Source organism: Peromyscus eremicus, chromosome 9 (assembly GCF_949786415.1).
Source record: "Peromyscus eremicus chromosome 9, PerEre_H2_v1, whole genome shotgun sequence".
Classification (NCBI taxonomy): domain Eukaryota; kingdom Metazoa; phylum Chordata; class Mammalia; order Rodentia; family Cricetidae; genus Peromyscus; species Peromyscus eremicus.
The window spans coordinates 69,362,183-69,377,792 of record NC_081425.1 but is presented as its reverse complement, the minus strand read 5'-3'; the positions used below and the strand labels follow the sequence as shown (position 1 = coordinate 69,377,792).

The 15,610-nt window shown below is 39.7% G+C and overlaps 1 gene segment (V, D, J or C); it reads left to right on the top strand.

The window, feature by feature from the left end:
* The first annotated feature begins 5,806 nt into the window (after positions 1-5,806).
* LOC131919025 (T-cell receptor alpha chain V region 2B4-like) lies at positions 5,807-6,393 on the top strand. The segment is given in 2 exon segments: positions 5,807-5,855; positions 6,044-6,393. Coding segments are annotated over 2 exon segments (399 nt in total).
* The last annotated feature ends 9,217 nt before the right edge of the window (positions 6,394-15,610 follow it).

Here is a 15,610-nt window from a genome sequence, read left to right as displayed (position 1 = left end):
GAAAATGTTGCTCCAAGCAAATGGACCTAAGAAACAAGCCAGTAACAACCTTAAACCAAACCTAATCAGAATAGATATGGAAGGATCCTACATACTGAAAGGAAAAATCCATCAAGAGTACATAGTAATTCTTAAATCTATGCATCAAAAACAAGGACATCCAAGTTTGTATAATAAACACCGCTACAGCTTAAATCACATTTGACACTCACACACTGTTAGTGGGAGACTTCAATACCCTACTCTCACCAACAAACAGGTCCTCCAAACAAAAACTGAACAGTGAAATGCTGGATCTAACTGATGACTCATACCAAATGGACATAACAGATATTTAGAGAACATTTCACCCAAACACTAAAGAATATACCTTCTTTTCAGAACCTCATGGAACTGTCTCCAAAACTGACCATAGACTTGGACACAAAGCAAGTCTCCACACACATAAGAAAGTTGAAATAACATCCTCTGTCCTTTCTGATCACCATGAATACCACCACCATCAGAAAGAACAGAGAGTTTACACACTCATGGAAACTGAACAAGTCACTACTAAATGAAAAAAATGGTCAAGAATAAAAATGAAAAACTTTCTGAAACTGATGGAAAATGAAAACACAATGTGCCCACCCCAATTGGACACAAGGAAGGTAGTTCTGAGTCAAGTGCATAGCACTAAGTGTCTACATAAGAGAAAAATGGAGAAATCTTATACCAGTAACTGAATAGCACACATGAAAGCTCTAGATAATAAAAAGAAGAAATAACATCCAAATATATAGATGGCAAGAAATAATCAAACTTCGTGGTTTTTTTTTTTTTTTTTTTTGGTTAGATAATCTATGGCTCTTGTAGGGAACATTGTCAGGCCATGTAGCCCAAATTAGATTAAGATGTGTGTGTGTGTGTGTGTGTGTGTGTGTGTGTGTGTGTGTGTGAGAGAGAGAGAGAGAGAGAGAGAGAGAGAGAGAGAGAGAGAGAGAGAGAGAGAGAGAGATTTTAGGTGAACATAAAATATTATCAAACCTTGAGACTTTATTGAACATCCTATTTTCTTTATCTCTCCTCCCTCCCCCAGCTTCTGTATTGACTTCCCTTACTCTCACCCAATTAAAGCTCCCTCCTCTTTTTTCTATTCCCTCCTTCATATGATCTAGACCTCCCCTCATATGGTCCCTTTCTACTTTGCTGATGTCTGTATTTTCTTGAGTTTATAATTCACACGTGAAGATTTTGAGTTGGGAACAACATGAGAGAGAACATGTGACATTTATCTGTCTGGATCTGGGTTATTATTGAAAGGTATCTATTGACTTCAGTCATTCTGTTGTATGTTTACTATTTGTGTTCTTAGGCAGATTTTACGCTTCAGTGATTATCACTTCGTTTGCTTTCTTTCTATAGTTTCTTGGCCTTGTTTATACATCTCTTCAGATGAAGTATTGCTTCCAGGATCCTCTGTATGGATGGTCTCATGGACTGTGGGGCGCTTACCCACCAACCCCACAGTTCCCCAGAGTTTTCTTGAGTGTGAGCAGCAGGAAATATTAGATAGAAGGATTTATATTGCAGAGATAAACAGATAGAAAATAAAGGATAGCCTCGAGAGGGCCTGGAACCTTTTCCAATGGGCCCCGACTGTCTGTACCCCAGGGTATTTATAGAGACGCCAAGGGGTGGAGCAAAAGACCTCCCCCCATTCCAGCATGGCCAAGTGCACTCAGGCCTGTGGTCCTAATCATCCTCTCTATGAGGACCTGCTGGGTAAAGCCACGAGGAACCTGAAAACGGGCTCCCACAATGGACATGAATTCTTTTAGCCTATTTTTATCATGGATCATTTTTTCTTTCTTCTTCATCTATGGCAGATGGTTTTGCTGGGTACTGTAGTCTAAGTTGGCATGGAGAGTCTTTTAGAACTTAGCATACATTGCTTCAGTCTCTGCTAGCTTTCAAAGTTTCCATGAGAAATCTTGTGCTGGAAGATGATCCTTATGATGGATTTTCTTTTATATAACTTCTCATTTTTTCTTTTGCAGCTCTCCCTACTCTTCCTTTATTATGTATGTTTTGTATATAACTATGATATTCTATATGTAATATCTTTTATTGTCTTATTTATTAGGTATTTATGTGGTTCTTGTATGTATATGGGTTTGTCTTTTCTTAATTTAGGGACGTTTTATTCTATAATCTCTTTGAAGGGCCATTCTATGCCATTGACTTGGGATTCTTTTTCATCTAAGCCAAGAATTTGAATACATGGTTTTTCAAATGTTATTATTATTATTATTATTATTATTATTATTATTGTTATTTTATGTGTATGTGAAGTTGAGCTGTATGTTTCACTATATATCACATACGTGCCTGGTATCAGAGGCCAGAAGAGGAGTCAGATCCCTTAAAACTAGAGCTACAGCTGGTTGTGAGCCACTATATGGGTGCTTGGAATTGAGTCCAGATTCTCTGGAAGAACAGTTGGTACACTGAACCATCAGTCCATCTCTCCAGCTTTAAAATGTGGCTTTTCTATGGTGTCCTTCTGTCCTTGCATGTTCCTTTCTTGTGTTTGAATGTATTTTTGTATTCTTTCCTTTATCTTTGAGCCCTGATATTCTATCTTCTATTCATCCATTCTACTTGTAAGGCTTTCCCCTGAGTTTTCTCATTGGCTTATTAAGCTTTAATTCCATCCTCATTTCAGCTTGAGTTCTCTTCAATATTTCTGTATCTCATTGAATTTTGTTTTCAAATCCTGGATTGTCTTCATCATTTCACTCAGCCTTATGTTTTGTCTTCTTGGGCATCACTCAAGCATTTATTTCATTCAAGATAATTTTCTTTAAGCTCATGGAGCTGCTAGTGTCATTTTAAAAACTCCTTGAATTCTATAATGAAGTTTATTATTGTTCTTTTAAGTTTTATGTTCTGAGGTTCATCTAGGTAATTCTGAATTTGGGGGATGGGAGACATACTGTCTTGACCTTTCATATTGTTTATGTTTTGTGACTAGACTTGGGCATGTAGACTTCTTTGACTGGTTGTGTGTTTTGTGATGATACAGTAGGCTGAGCTGGTACACAGGATTTGTCACCTGGATGAAACTCAGAGGTTGGCCATGATAAACATGGGACTCAGCAGTCTTGACTAGGTCCCTCGTTGTAGACATGGGGTAGGTCTGGGGACTGGTGAGTGTACAGGAAGAGTCAAGCATACTCAATATACTGTGCTGCTGTATAAGGACTGGGCTGGGCTTTGGAGGTTAGATATCCATAGTAAGACTTTTTTAAAGAAGATTCTTCACCATAGCTCCAGTGAACAAGCTAGTAAGTGGAGAGGCCACATTCTCCAGTTTCTGCTTGCTATGAGGATCATAGATCTCTTCTTAAGTTATGTCTCTGCGGAGTGTCAGATTGCACGCACACCTGTGGATCTCATTGAGACTTTTGTTTAAAGCCCCATCAAGAGAAGTCTCCCCTCTCCTACTGTGCTGTCAGCAACCAATGTTAGGATCCTTAGTTTCCTTTATGGTTTAAAGTTTAATGATTTGGGATTTCATCTGTCTCTGTTGTTTACTTTGGGACTCCCACACTTCTGCATATTGCTCCCCTCACCTGGCAGCCACACACTTGATGCTTTGTTTCAGGTTCACAGTGATGCAGGAAAGTGCTGTGTGTCTCTAATAGATCATCTTCCTGCTCTTCCATGAGAACATGTTAATCCAGTCTTACACATTTCATTGGAAGTCTCTTACAGGGAGGTGTGTGTCTTACAAAACTATGCTTCAATTTTAGTTTCATGTTTCTTTTTGGACATTTCCCAAGGCCACTGTGCTTGCTCTCTTTATTTTTTCTCTTGTCCTTTAGTTTTTTTGAGGCAAGGTCTCTCTGTATGTCTCAGGCAGGCCTTAAGCTCACATTCTCTTGCTTCAGCCTCCCAAACCTGAATCCCTTCTGGGATTATAATCATGTGACACTACAATTACCTCTTTCTATAGTTTCATATTTACTGAGAAATGATTGTTGTTATTGTTGTCATGGACAATGCACTCTTGCAGAAAACAGTTTGAGTCTGAGCATCTTTCCCTCATTCTGTTCCCTTTGCACTGGTTGACTGCAAAGGAAGGGCATGATCAAACCATGTTTTGTGTATGCTATTCATTGCTTTTGAATAGGAAAAGGTCTTCATTTACCATCTTCTTCAAGGTCTCAAAGCCCATTTTGGGACAGAGTAGGAGGCACAGAGGTCCTTGTGCTCACAGATGTTACTAGAGGAACGTGGAGTTTGAAACACACAGGGTTGTCCCTTCAAAGGAAGAAATGTATAATCTGTTGTCTGCCCAGAAGGCTGGGAGCATAATGGATGAATGGCCTAGTGACCTGTGTGCTATCTGTGTGGCCAGAGATCCCAGAATCTTCCCCCACCCCCACACCATTATTATAAACTTGTTTTTCTCAGTCAATCTATGGAACTTATCTTTATGAAAAGTGTTCCATGTACTTTACAAAGAGTTTCAGTGTTGTAATGTCCAATATTTATTTAGCTTACTTTCTTCATCAGGGAAATTTATGCATGCTTTATTGATAACACAGAATTCAGTTAATCATCACCAGAAATTCTTTAATGGAAATATGCTGTGCTTGAATATGCCTAAAATAAACTACTAAATATCAGACTACTGAAGAAGGAACCGATACCTGCTACTTATCTTTGTTGAATCAAACTGCATCTTACCTCCCACAGGTCTTTACTCTACTGGCCTTGGAGGTCTCATAGACCTTTGGAGGACAGCTATTTCCTGACTTCTTCTGGACCCAGTTTAGCTTTGACATAGATGTTCCCCTGGTACACAAGGCTTAATGACTACAGTAGAAATGGTGAGTGGGAGAAAGTGACAGTGTTAGAGAAGAAGAGGGAGAAGGAAGAAAGGAGAGGAATAGAAGAGGGGGTCCGTCAGAATAAGGGAAGGTGAGAGAAACCAGATCTAGAACTTTCCCAGATAATTTTCTAACAACAGGGCTTTATTCAAGAAAGGAGAATAAAAAATTAGAAAATGAACATGTTTCCTGGGTTTTATTTAGAGTTTAGGTACTGAACACAGCTCCATCTCTCCTGGTTCAATGCATGTGAAGTTCTGTTTAGACACAAGTGTGGCCCTGGCACAAAATGGAATGAAGAATTCCAGGCCTTTCTAGGCTCTGGCCAAGATAACCAGTCTGTCCAACCATCTGTAAACCTTGAAGATGAATTCGTATGAGGGTGTCTGGAGTAACAATAGTTAGAGCTATGCAGATTTTCATGCAGACATTTCATGGGTGATTTTTCAGTGCAGATGATTGCCTGTGTATGATACCTATGGAAGAAGATAACATATGTTGAGTGTGCACACACGTGTTCATCTCACTTCCCACCTGACTTGGAACACATGTCTCTTAAAAACACCTACTGAACTCTCAAGGGCTTTACCTTTTGATAGATAGGTTAGAAGAGTTTGCAGTTTGAATATTTCTTTGGTCGCTATCATGAGCCCACAGGGTGGCAGTGTTTTCTCAGGGCCCAGGAGCAAAATTCTCAAGTGTGAGAAAAGGGGGGAAGAGGGGAGTGGCAGGAAGAGTAGGAGGGGGTAGAGAAAGGGTTCTAGGAAAGGCTTGGTGCTGCTGAGGTGGTGAAGAGTCACTTTTCTGATTGCTATCAAAGCTGCTTTTCATGTTTCCTTAAGCAGGAGATGTGGAAACTTTTGAATGTGACTCTATGAGTTTAGAGTTGAGAATCTGACTCCTCAGTGAAGAGGGAGGAAGAGAGGATGAAGTCCTTGATTGTTTCTGTAGTGGTGCTGTGGCTTCAGTTAAACTGTAAGTTTGGGAATTACCGTGGGATACATGTGTGATATGTAAAGCTGTTGCTCACTAAAGCTGATGGTAGAAATACATACGTTATTAATCTCTATTTAGGGAGTGGGAGGCCCATGAAAAGCCATTCTGGGGTGTCTGCATCTGTATGCACCCAGTCCTGTTTGTCTGACCTTTGTCTTTCTGCACAGGGGTGAGGAGCCAGCAGAAGGTGCAACAGAACCCAGAATCCCTCAGTATCTCACAGGGAGCCATGGCCTCTCTCAACTGTACTTTCACAGATAGTACTTCTCAGTCCTTCTGGTGGTACAGACAACAACCTGGGAAAAGCCCCAAGGCACTGATGTCTATCTTCTCCAATGGTGAGAAGGAAGAAGGCAGATTCACAGTTCACCTCAATAAAGCCAGCCGGCTTGTTTCCCTGCACATCAGAGACTCCCAGCCCAGTGACCCAGCTGTCTACCTTTGTGCAGTGAGCACACAGTGCTCCCCAGGCACCTGCAGCCTGCACTCAAACCTACTGGGCCTGTCAAGGCTTTAGATAGAGCACAGATCACAGGCTGGGGAAATTCTGTTTCTATTCTATAGGCAATGGGAATTAAGAGCAAGAATAGAGAGGGCTTGATTGGTTGGGAAAATGTTTTGACATTTTGAAAATAACCAGTCCAAAAGGGAAAGGCACACTATTGGTTTGGCTGAAATAGTTTTCTTCTCGTCTCTTCTCTTCTCGTCTCTTCTCTTCTCTTCTCTTCTCTTCTCTTCTCTTCTCTTCTCTTCTCTTCTCTTCTCTTCTCTTCCCTTCCCTTCCCTTCCCTTCCCTTCCCTTCTCTTCTCCTCTCTTCTCTTATGTTGATGGTTCTACAAGAATTATACACTCTTGCCGGGTGGTGGTGGCGCACACCTTTAATCCCAGCACTCGGGAGGCAGAGACAGGTGGATCTCTGTGAGTTCAAGGCCAGCCTGGGCTACCAAGTGAGTTCCAGGAAAGGTGCAAAGCTACACAGAAAAACCCTGTCTCGAAAAACAAAAAAAAAAAAAAAAAAAAAAAAAAAGAATTACACCCTCTTCATGTGGCTATCTTGGCAAGTTGGATGACATGCACATGGCAATTAGACTTACCTTATACCATGCCATGAAGACCACTGTAACGTCACCTCTACAGCTGTGTGACTTGCTTTCTTTTTAAAACTTTTCAATTAATAAAATATTTGTTTTCTAATTTTGAAAAACTTGCTTACAAAGTAGCACTTTTTTCCTATGGCAGTTTCATACATACACTTCCCCAAGCTAATTTCCTCTGACGTCTTCTTAGTCCCCATTCTTAATGACATACTTGCTCCCAGTATCCCCCCTTCCACTTCTATATCATATGTTCTATTATTTTCACACTCATCTTTCTTATTGCCTTTTTTTCTAGCTTCTTGGCATTTACACATAGTCAGTCACATGAATACGTACAGATAAAAATTAGAAGCTAAGGTTTGCATGTGTTTATCTTTCTGAGGCTGGAATAACTCACTTAGTATAGAATTTTCCAACTGCATCCATTTTCATGCAAATTCTATCATTTCATTTCTTTTATTGATGAATAATATTCATGTATATGTATATATTGTTGAATTTTTGGCGGACCTGTGCAGATCTTGTCTGTTGGACCTAGGGTTGGAAGACCTGAAAAATGGGGTGGATAACAGTCTAGTGCTGTAGACAACCTTACCTCAGTTTTATTTTACTTTTATACACAAATGTAACAAAGAAAGCAGTGATCCAAGGAAGGTTGTTCAAGTTCATGAAAATGCAACCAGAAAAATGTAAGCAAATGCCAATAAGCACATACTAAATATTAACAGAGGAGCCCTTTCTCAGAACTTTCTCAGGACAGACCAATTTTTGTTTTAATTTTATTATTAAGAAATTTTCTATTCATTTTACAAACCAAGCACAGATCCATTTCTCCTGCCTCCTCCCGATCCCCAGCCTTCCCCCAATATACTCTCCATTCCCACCTCTCCAAGGCAAGGCCTTCCATGAGGACTCAGCAGAGCCACGTACATTCAGTTGAGGCAGGTCCAGGTCCCTCCCCTTTGCACCAAGGCTGCAAAAGGTGTCCCACCATAGGCACTGGGCTCCAAAAAGTCTGCTCATGCTCCAGGGACGGATCCCATTCCCACTGTCTGGGAGCCGCCTAAACAGTTCAAGCTAAACAACTGTCTTGCCTATCCAGAGGGCCTAGTCCAGTACCATGGTGGCTCCACAGCTATTGGTCCACTAGTTTGGCTGGCCATCTCTGTACGTTTTACCACCTTTGACTACTAGCAATAGTCGAGAGGGTGCCTGAACTGGCCTACTCTGGTAATCAGATTAGTGAATACCCTAACTGTCATCATAGAGCCTTCATCCAGTAACTGATGGAAACAGATGCAGAGATGGCCGGGCACCAGACCAAGCTCCTGGGGTCTAATCGATGAAAGAGAGGACACATTCTATTAGCAGAGGACATTGAGATTAGAACAGACCAATTTAAACACAGTTCCCTGGCACATACCTGTCTGGGAAAGCATGAAAGCAAGGCAGAAGCCATATCCAGGTTCAGGGTGCACTGACCAGATTGGGTTCTATAGCTATTATCTGACATCCAAGTCATAGCTATAGCACTAAACATGTCATTAACTGAATGTAAATGTTTAACACAGGAGGCACGAAATCATGTCCAAGAACAGTCCTGTGAACAAAACGCACCTGAGGTAAAAGGCCCTCTGCCTGTTTTCCTGCAGCCTCTCTCCCAGTTCCTCAGGGCTCTGTTCACCATGTGTCATTCTTTTGACTGTGTCCCATATATATTAATAAAATCTCCACCAAATTTTCATTATCCATCCTTTTGTTGATGAGCATCTAGGCTGGCTTCATTTTCTAGAAATTTTGATTAGAGCAGTAACAAACATTGTTGAGCAGTTATCTCTGTGTAGTGTGTGGAGTCCTTCATATATATATGCAAGAATTACAAAGCTGGACCCTACAACACTTCCTCTTTTAGATTTCTGAGAATGCTTTACATACATTGATTTCCATAGTTGTTACACCAGTTTGTGCTTCTGCCCATGGTGAATGAAGGCTCCGTATTTCCCAACATCCAACACCTTCACCAGAGTTTGCTGTCATTTGATTACTTGATGATTGCTAATCTGGATGGGGTGAGATGAGTGTCATATTAGTTTAACTTCCATTTCACTGATGACTAAGAATGTTCAGTGCTTCATTTATTGGCTATCTATATTTTTTCTTTTGAGAACTCTCTGTTCATTTCTATAGCTCATTTTTGGTTGATTGCTTTCATTGTCTAGTGGGTCAATCCTCTGTCAGATAACTAGCTCACAAGATTTTCTCTCATTTGCAGTTGTCTCTTTGCTCAGTTAGCTCTCTCATTCATTGTTTTCTTGTATGTATTTTCATTAATTCATTTATTTTTGAGACAGAATTTTATTTTGGAGCCTAAGGTGGCCTAAAATTCCTGATCTCCTGTTTCACCATCCTGAGACCTGGGATTACAGGCCTGAGCCACCATAAGTATCTCCATTTACTACTTTTTAAGTTGTAGTGCTGAAATGGTCCCCTCACTTAGCATATTCACCCTGGAGCTCACTGAAGCTTTATCACAAGTTCATTCAATGTTTCTGATTTTTATTATGTATCAATACATTAAAATGTTTCATACATTAACAGAGATCCCTTAGATTTAGTAAGGGATGTTCTTTTTCTTTAGTCTCTCAAGACATTTGGATATCATATTTGGAATGCACTAACAAAACACAACTGAAAAAGTCATCAAATTGTCTTGAGAAAGTGGTAAGTGAGAAACTAACTAGTTTAAATGAGAGAGATGGCTCAGCAGTTAAGAGCACTGACTGATGTTCCAGAGTACCTGGGTTCAATTCCCAGGCCATCTGTTTCTGACCATGCCAGGATTAAAAAAAAAAAAAAAGAAACCAACTAACTTTATAGTTACGGATATATAACTATGTTTTAGTTACAGCTCTCACTGCATTGCTTTTCTCAGCTGCAACCACACACCTACATTAAACAACTCCATGTATGATGAGCTGAAGGAAGGATCAGAGTGAGAGTGTGAGAACTGGATGAAACAGCAACAACAACAGAACTTGTATGGTAGAGAGATCAAAGAGAGGGTTTATGTTGCTTTTATAGTGTAAGCTCTGTGTAAGGATTCATTGCTGTATAAATCTTGACGTATGTGTACTGAATGAGTAATTTTTTCTCCTTCCTTCCTTCCTTCCTTCCTTCCTTCCTTCCTTCCTTCCTTCCTTCCTTCCTTCCTTCTTCCCTCCCTCCCTCCCTCCGTCCTTCCCTCCCTCCCTCCCTCCCTCTCTCTCTCTCTCTCTCTCTCTCTCTTTCTCTCTCTCTCTCTCTCTTTCTCTCTCTCTCTCTCTCTCTCTCTCTCTCTCTTTCTTTTATTCTTTCTTGGTGTAGAAGGAACCTTAATGTGTTCTAGACTCCAGTGGGATTTGTCCTGGAGAACAAAGACCTCCATAGATCGCCTCTCAAAGACACATTGACAGGCCTTAGATATACGTATGTGAGTAAGTGTGAAGACACTGAAGATCTTATTACCACCCTCTTTTCTGGTCCTTGGGCACAGTGGATTTTACCTGGCTTGAGTGCCAAGTCCAGGAAAATGTCTGATGTAATAAGTTTCTGCAACAGATTGAATTACACCTATGAAATGGGGTTAAAACTTTCACTATTGTAAAGCTGAAGTTGTGGTCTGTATGTTAGAACACTGTTTATGTAGTCTATGGGTTCAGAAAACCCTAGATAGGAGGGATTGGATATTTCATTTGGGTTTTTAACAGACAGACACATTTACTGAAAGTATGGAGCATAATCATGATTTTCTACAATTCTCCATGTTTACAAGTGGAGACTCTAAACAAATATTTTCAAACCATGGAAGAAAAATGTGAAACATTCTGAAGTATATACCCACAAGACATTGTAGTTTACTATAGGAGATAGACAAAAACGAAGGGATAGTCAATCATTTTTAATTTTTAAAATTTTATGTCCATTGGTATTTTGCCTGCATGTATGCCTGTGTAAGGGTTTCAGGTTCCTTGGAACTGAGGTTACAGACAGCTGTGAGCTGCCATGTGGGTTGTGGGAACTGAACTCAAGTCGTCTGGAAGAGCAGCCAGTGTTCTTACCTGCTGAGCAATCTCTCCAACCCCATAAGAAAATCATTCTTAATTAAGGATATGACCACTGGTGAGTTTCCAGTGTTCCAGTGGATGTTCCCATCATGGATATGTGGGTAGCGCTAACTGGATTTAGTAGGTTAAAAAAAAAGTCAGGAAGTTTGGAGAGGAGCTTGTTAGGGAGGATATATATGTAACTATATATATGGATTGGATGTGGGAAACTGGGGATAAATGTGATATACCATTGTGTATATGTATGGCATTTTCAATAATAAAGAAAAATTGAAAAGGCATTGAGGAAGAATAAACGGTGTTCTAGAATAAAAAAATTAAAAAATTTGCTCAGCGTTTTATTGTATAATTCCCAGGAATTATGACATTTTGGCAAGAATACATATAAGGTTCCAATCTGAGTATTGGTTTTGTTATTATAGGTCTGTGGTAGTTTGAATGAGAATGTTCCTCATATTCTCATTATTGAACACTTTGTCCACAGTTGGTAGCATTGTTTGAGGAGACATTCAGGAAGTGTACCATTGCTGAGGAAGTTAGTCCCTGGCCTGGGCTTTGAGAGTTGTAGCCTCACCCACTTCCAGTTCCCTCTCTCTGCATCATGCTGTGGGAAAAGATGTTATCACTCAGCTTCTTGCTCCAGCTACTGCTTGCTGACATGTCTTCCATCTGTGAAAAGAAAAACTATTATCTACTCTTACAAATTGGTGACATTTTGTCGGGCTTGGTTTAAATTTAAGAATGTAGAAGGAGATAACAGGGTGTCCCTCATACATCATTGTTGTCTCTATGTTTCCCACCAGTTTCTTCATGAATGAGGCTGTCTAGCAGTGTGGTCATTTGGACATACACATGAATGAGCAGGCTTTGTACTAGACTGAAAGAGCAGAAACTTACAATTCAGTTGCTTCTCTCCTTCCCTGAATCCAATGTCAATTTAAAGGGATCCCAATGAAGTTCTTGTTCTTCTCTAAAACTACATGATCTAGGCCTCCACTTCTGCATTCTTTTCAGATGATCCCACAAGAATGGCTAAAAGCTTTGCTTCCAGCATTTAATAACTTTTCTAGTCCAGTGTACCAAATGTTTTCACAAAATCGTCAAAAGATGTAAAAGCCACTTGGTCAGATCTGTCACTGTAATGACCCCACTTCCTTGGCGCCAGTGTCTGTCTTTTCTGTTGCTGGGACAAAATATCCTGTCAAGCAGCAACATGGGCAGAAAGGATCTCTCATAACTCACAATTCCAGGTTATTGACCATCACAGCTGGGAAATCAAGGCAGCTAGCACTAAAAAGAGTTGGTCTCATCACTAAGGATGTTGAGATGTGGAGAATTGAATGTGAGGTTGCTTATTACTCAGCTACCTTTGTCTACAGTTGAAGGTCCCAGAGGAGGGAATGTTGCCATCCAATTCCAGGTAGGGTCTTCACACATCAATTATGTAACAAAGAAAATCCTCTACAGACATGCCCACAGGCCAATATGATCTAAAAAATTTCTAATTGAGACTTTTCTCAAGTGAGTATGTTCTTGGCTTTTTTATTTCCTCCTTTGTAGTCCTATCTTCTGTCACATTGACAAATACTTGTGTCTTTACCACTTTAGAACATACAATGTATATTTTTGTCTTATAATAATCAGTCTTAGGTTAGATGTCTGTATACATGAATTGCTTCAGTACTGTACGTTTCCCTCTGTATCATGCTGTCCTTTTTTCTTCCCACAGGGTTGTTCTATGAAACTGTATTTGTTAATTCTCCATTTATATTTTTCCCTTTCCTAGTCTTCTATCATAAGAATCATCTCAGTGTCTGCTTACCGATACTGCACAAAGCTATACACAATGTAATAACTTTAGAGTTCCTCAAGGTAACTGATAAATTACAGCTAAAAATTCAAAAATTACTAATAAAAACAAAGCCATCACACCATCTGAGAGCATGAGTCCCCTCTGACCTCAGGGACTTTCCTTTTGCTTCATCCTTGTCTCTTCTGGTAGAAAAACATGCTAGTGAATAAAGAGAAAAGCATGCTACATGTGAATTAAGAGAGGATCCTTAAGCAATTGGGATGATGCTGGATCCCTAGCTAGATAAACAGCAGTATCTGTGCTAATCAGTAGAAGATGATACAAGGGAGCAGTATGCCCTATGTGTGCTAATGTATACCCACAAGACTTATTATTACAGTTTACAACATTTTTATAACTTTTGTTTTTTTTGAGATTATAGTATAACTACATCATTTCTTCCTTCACCTTTCCTCCCTTCAAATCTTCCCACGTTACCTCTCTTTTCTTCTCTTTGAAATTCAATGCCTTTTATAAATAAAGGTATATGTTTGTATGTACATGTTGTCCATGTGTATGTATATATATTCCTGAATATAACTTTCTCAGTTTATAAAATGTTACTTGTATGTATATTTTCAGGGCTGACTATTTGGTATTGAATAACCAACTGTTGCCCTATTCTCTGTGGAATACTGTTTCTCTGACTCTCAGCAATCATTAATTGCCTGTAGTTTTTTTCTTTTCTTTTTTTTCTTTTTCTTTGTGTGTGTGTGTGTGTGTGTGTGTGTGTGTGTGTGTGTGTGTGTGTGTGTGTGTATGTGTGTAGGGCTAAGGTGTGGTCTTTGTCCATCCACTTTGGCATGTGTATTATTGTTGTCCTTGGTCAGGTCATGTCTAGACAGTGATGTTTTACTAAAAGGTATGCATTCAATATATCACTTTCTATGAATATATACTGTAAATAGACTAGTATAAATTTTCTATTATTTCACATATTTTTGCCCATGAATATAAATCTCCAGCAAAACTGTTGGCAGCCTAACTCTCAAAAGGAAAAAAGGAAGACAGAGTTTGAGTATGAGTGATGAAATAGCCAGAATGGATAAGGATAACATTAGAGGAATTTAGCCATAATGCAATGTTTTATTATTTTGATAGTTCATGTTCTCATGCATTTTTATATAATCACCAATAAAATCATGAAAGCCATCAATGATTTATACCAATTATTTTCCATTATTTCCATAAATGTGAGTGTGGGAAGAAACTGTGCTTGCCTTCCTCAGAGTCTGACCATCTGCATGTGGGCATTTCTCCTGTTCCTGGGATCACACAACTCTCAGTTTACACTCTTCCCTGATCCTTGCTGTGGGATGGTCTGTATGTCAAATTGCTCTGATTGGTCAATAAATAAAACACTGATTGACCAGTGGCCAGGCAGGAAGTATAGGTGGGACTAACAGAGAGGAGAATTGAAAGAACAGGAAGGCGGAAGGAGACACTGCCAGCCGCAGCCATGACAATTAGCATGTGAAGATGCCGGTAAGCCATGAGCCATGTGGCAAGGTATAGATTTATAGAAATGGATTAATTTAAGCTATAAGAACAGTTAGCAAGAAGCCTGCCACGGCCATACAGTTTGTAAGCAATATAAGTCTCTGTGTTTACTTGGTTGGATCTGAGTGGCTGTGGGACTGGCAGGTGACAAAAATTTGTCCTGACTGTGGGCAAGGCAGAAAAACTCTAGTTACAGATCCTGTTTGTTTTATTCAGATCCCTGTATTTTAGTCTTCTTCATTAGAGAGTAAACCAGTGTCTCCTCCCCTTCCATGTATTCTTACTATTCATTTTCAGTAAAACTTCAGTCAATGCTTATGGATTTATTTTTAACTAAATTATAAAAATCTAATAAATAGCACATGATAATAAATATCGGCTTATTTAGAGGTTTAATCTCCATGTTGTATTACTTTAAAAGTGGTTCTTGTTTAATCTCCACTCCAACTAGACTGTCATGTCTTCTGACTATCTTGCATTTCCTCCATCAGGAACTAAAGGAGGGAAGGGGGTTGCTTTTGTGTGACATATGAAGTTATGGCCTGAAGTCACCTTTGCTGACGGTGTTGGTCCACTAGGGGGCACTGCAGGCTTCCCAGAAATGACTTTCTGAAGTGTCTGAAGGGTTAGGTGGTTAAAGAGACCAGAGAACATTTGAGGCTGTCAGTCACAGATGGCAAAGTTTGTTTCTGGTTTGTAGCTGTGCTGTGCTGTGGAACTATAAACCTAGAGGAGCCTGGAGATCCACTGTGAGGATGATTTCTTGACGAGAGATAAGGAAATAGAATTTTACTTGTCAGTGTGACGTTTTCCAAGCTCAAAAGAAAACATCTAACTCCATGACTTTAAGTTTTAAGATTTTATGATGAAAATCTCCAGAGTTCACGGACCCAGAAACTATTCCAATACCTATGATAGCCAAACTTTTCATTGTCTCCTCTCAGACTAAGAGGAACAAGAATAATTAGTTGGGGCAAGGAAAAGTAACAAGGCACAAAAATAGAAGAAAAATAAATACGGAGAACAGCACTGAACTTGACCAGCAATGTGTGAGTGCGGGGAAGGGATTGAAGAAGGACAGAGGTGGAAAATGAATCAGGGTGAATGTTGTGTTCATAATCTGATTGTTGTAACAAATGAAAGTTTCATTGGGAACATTTTCTTTGCAGATGGTGATCTGC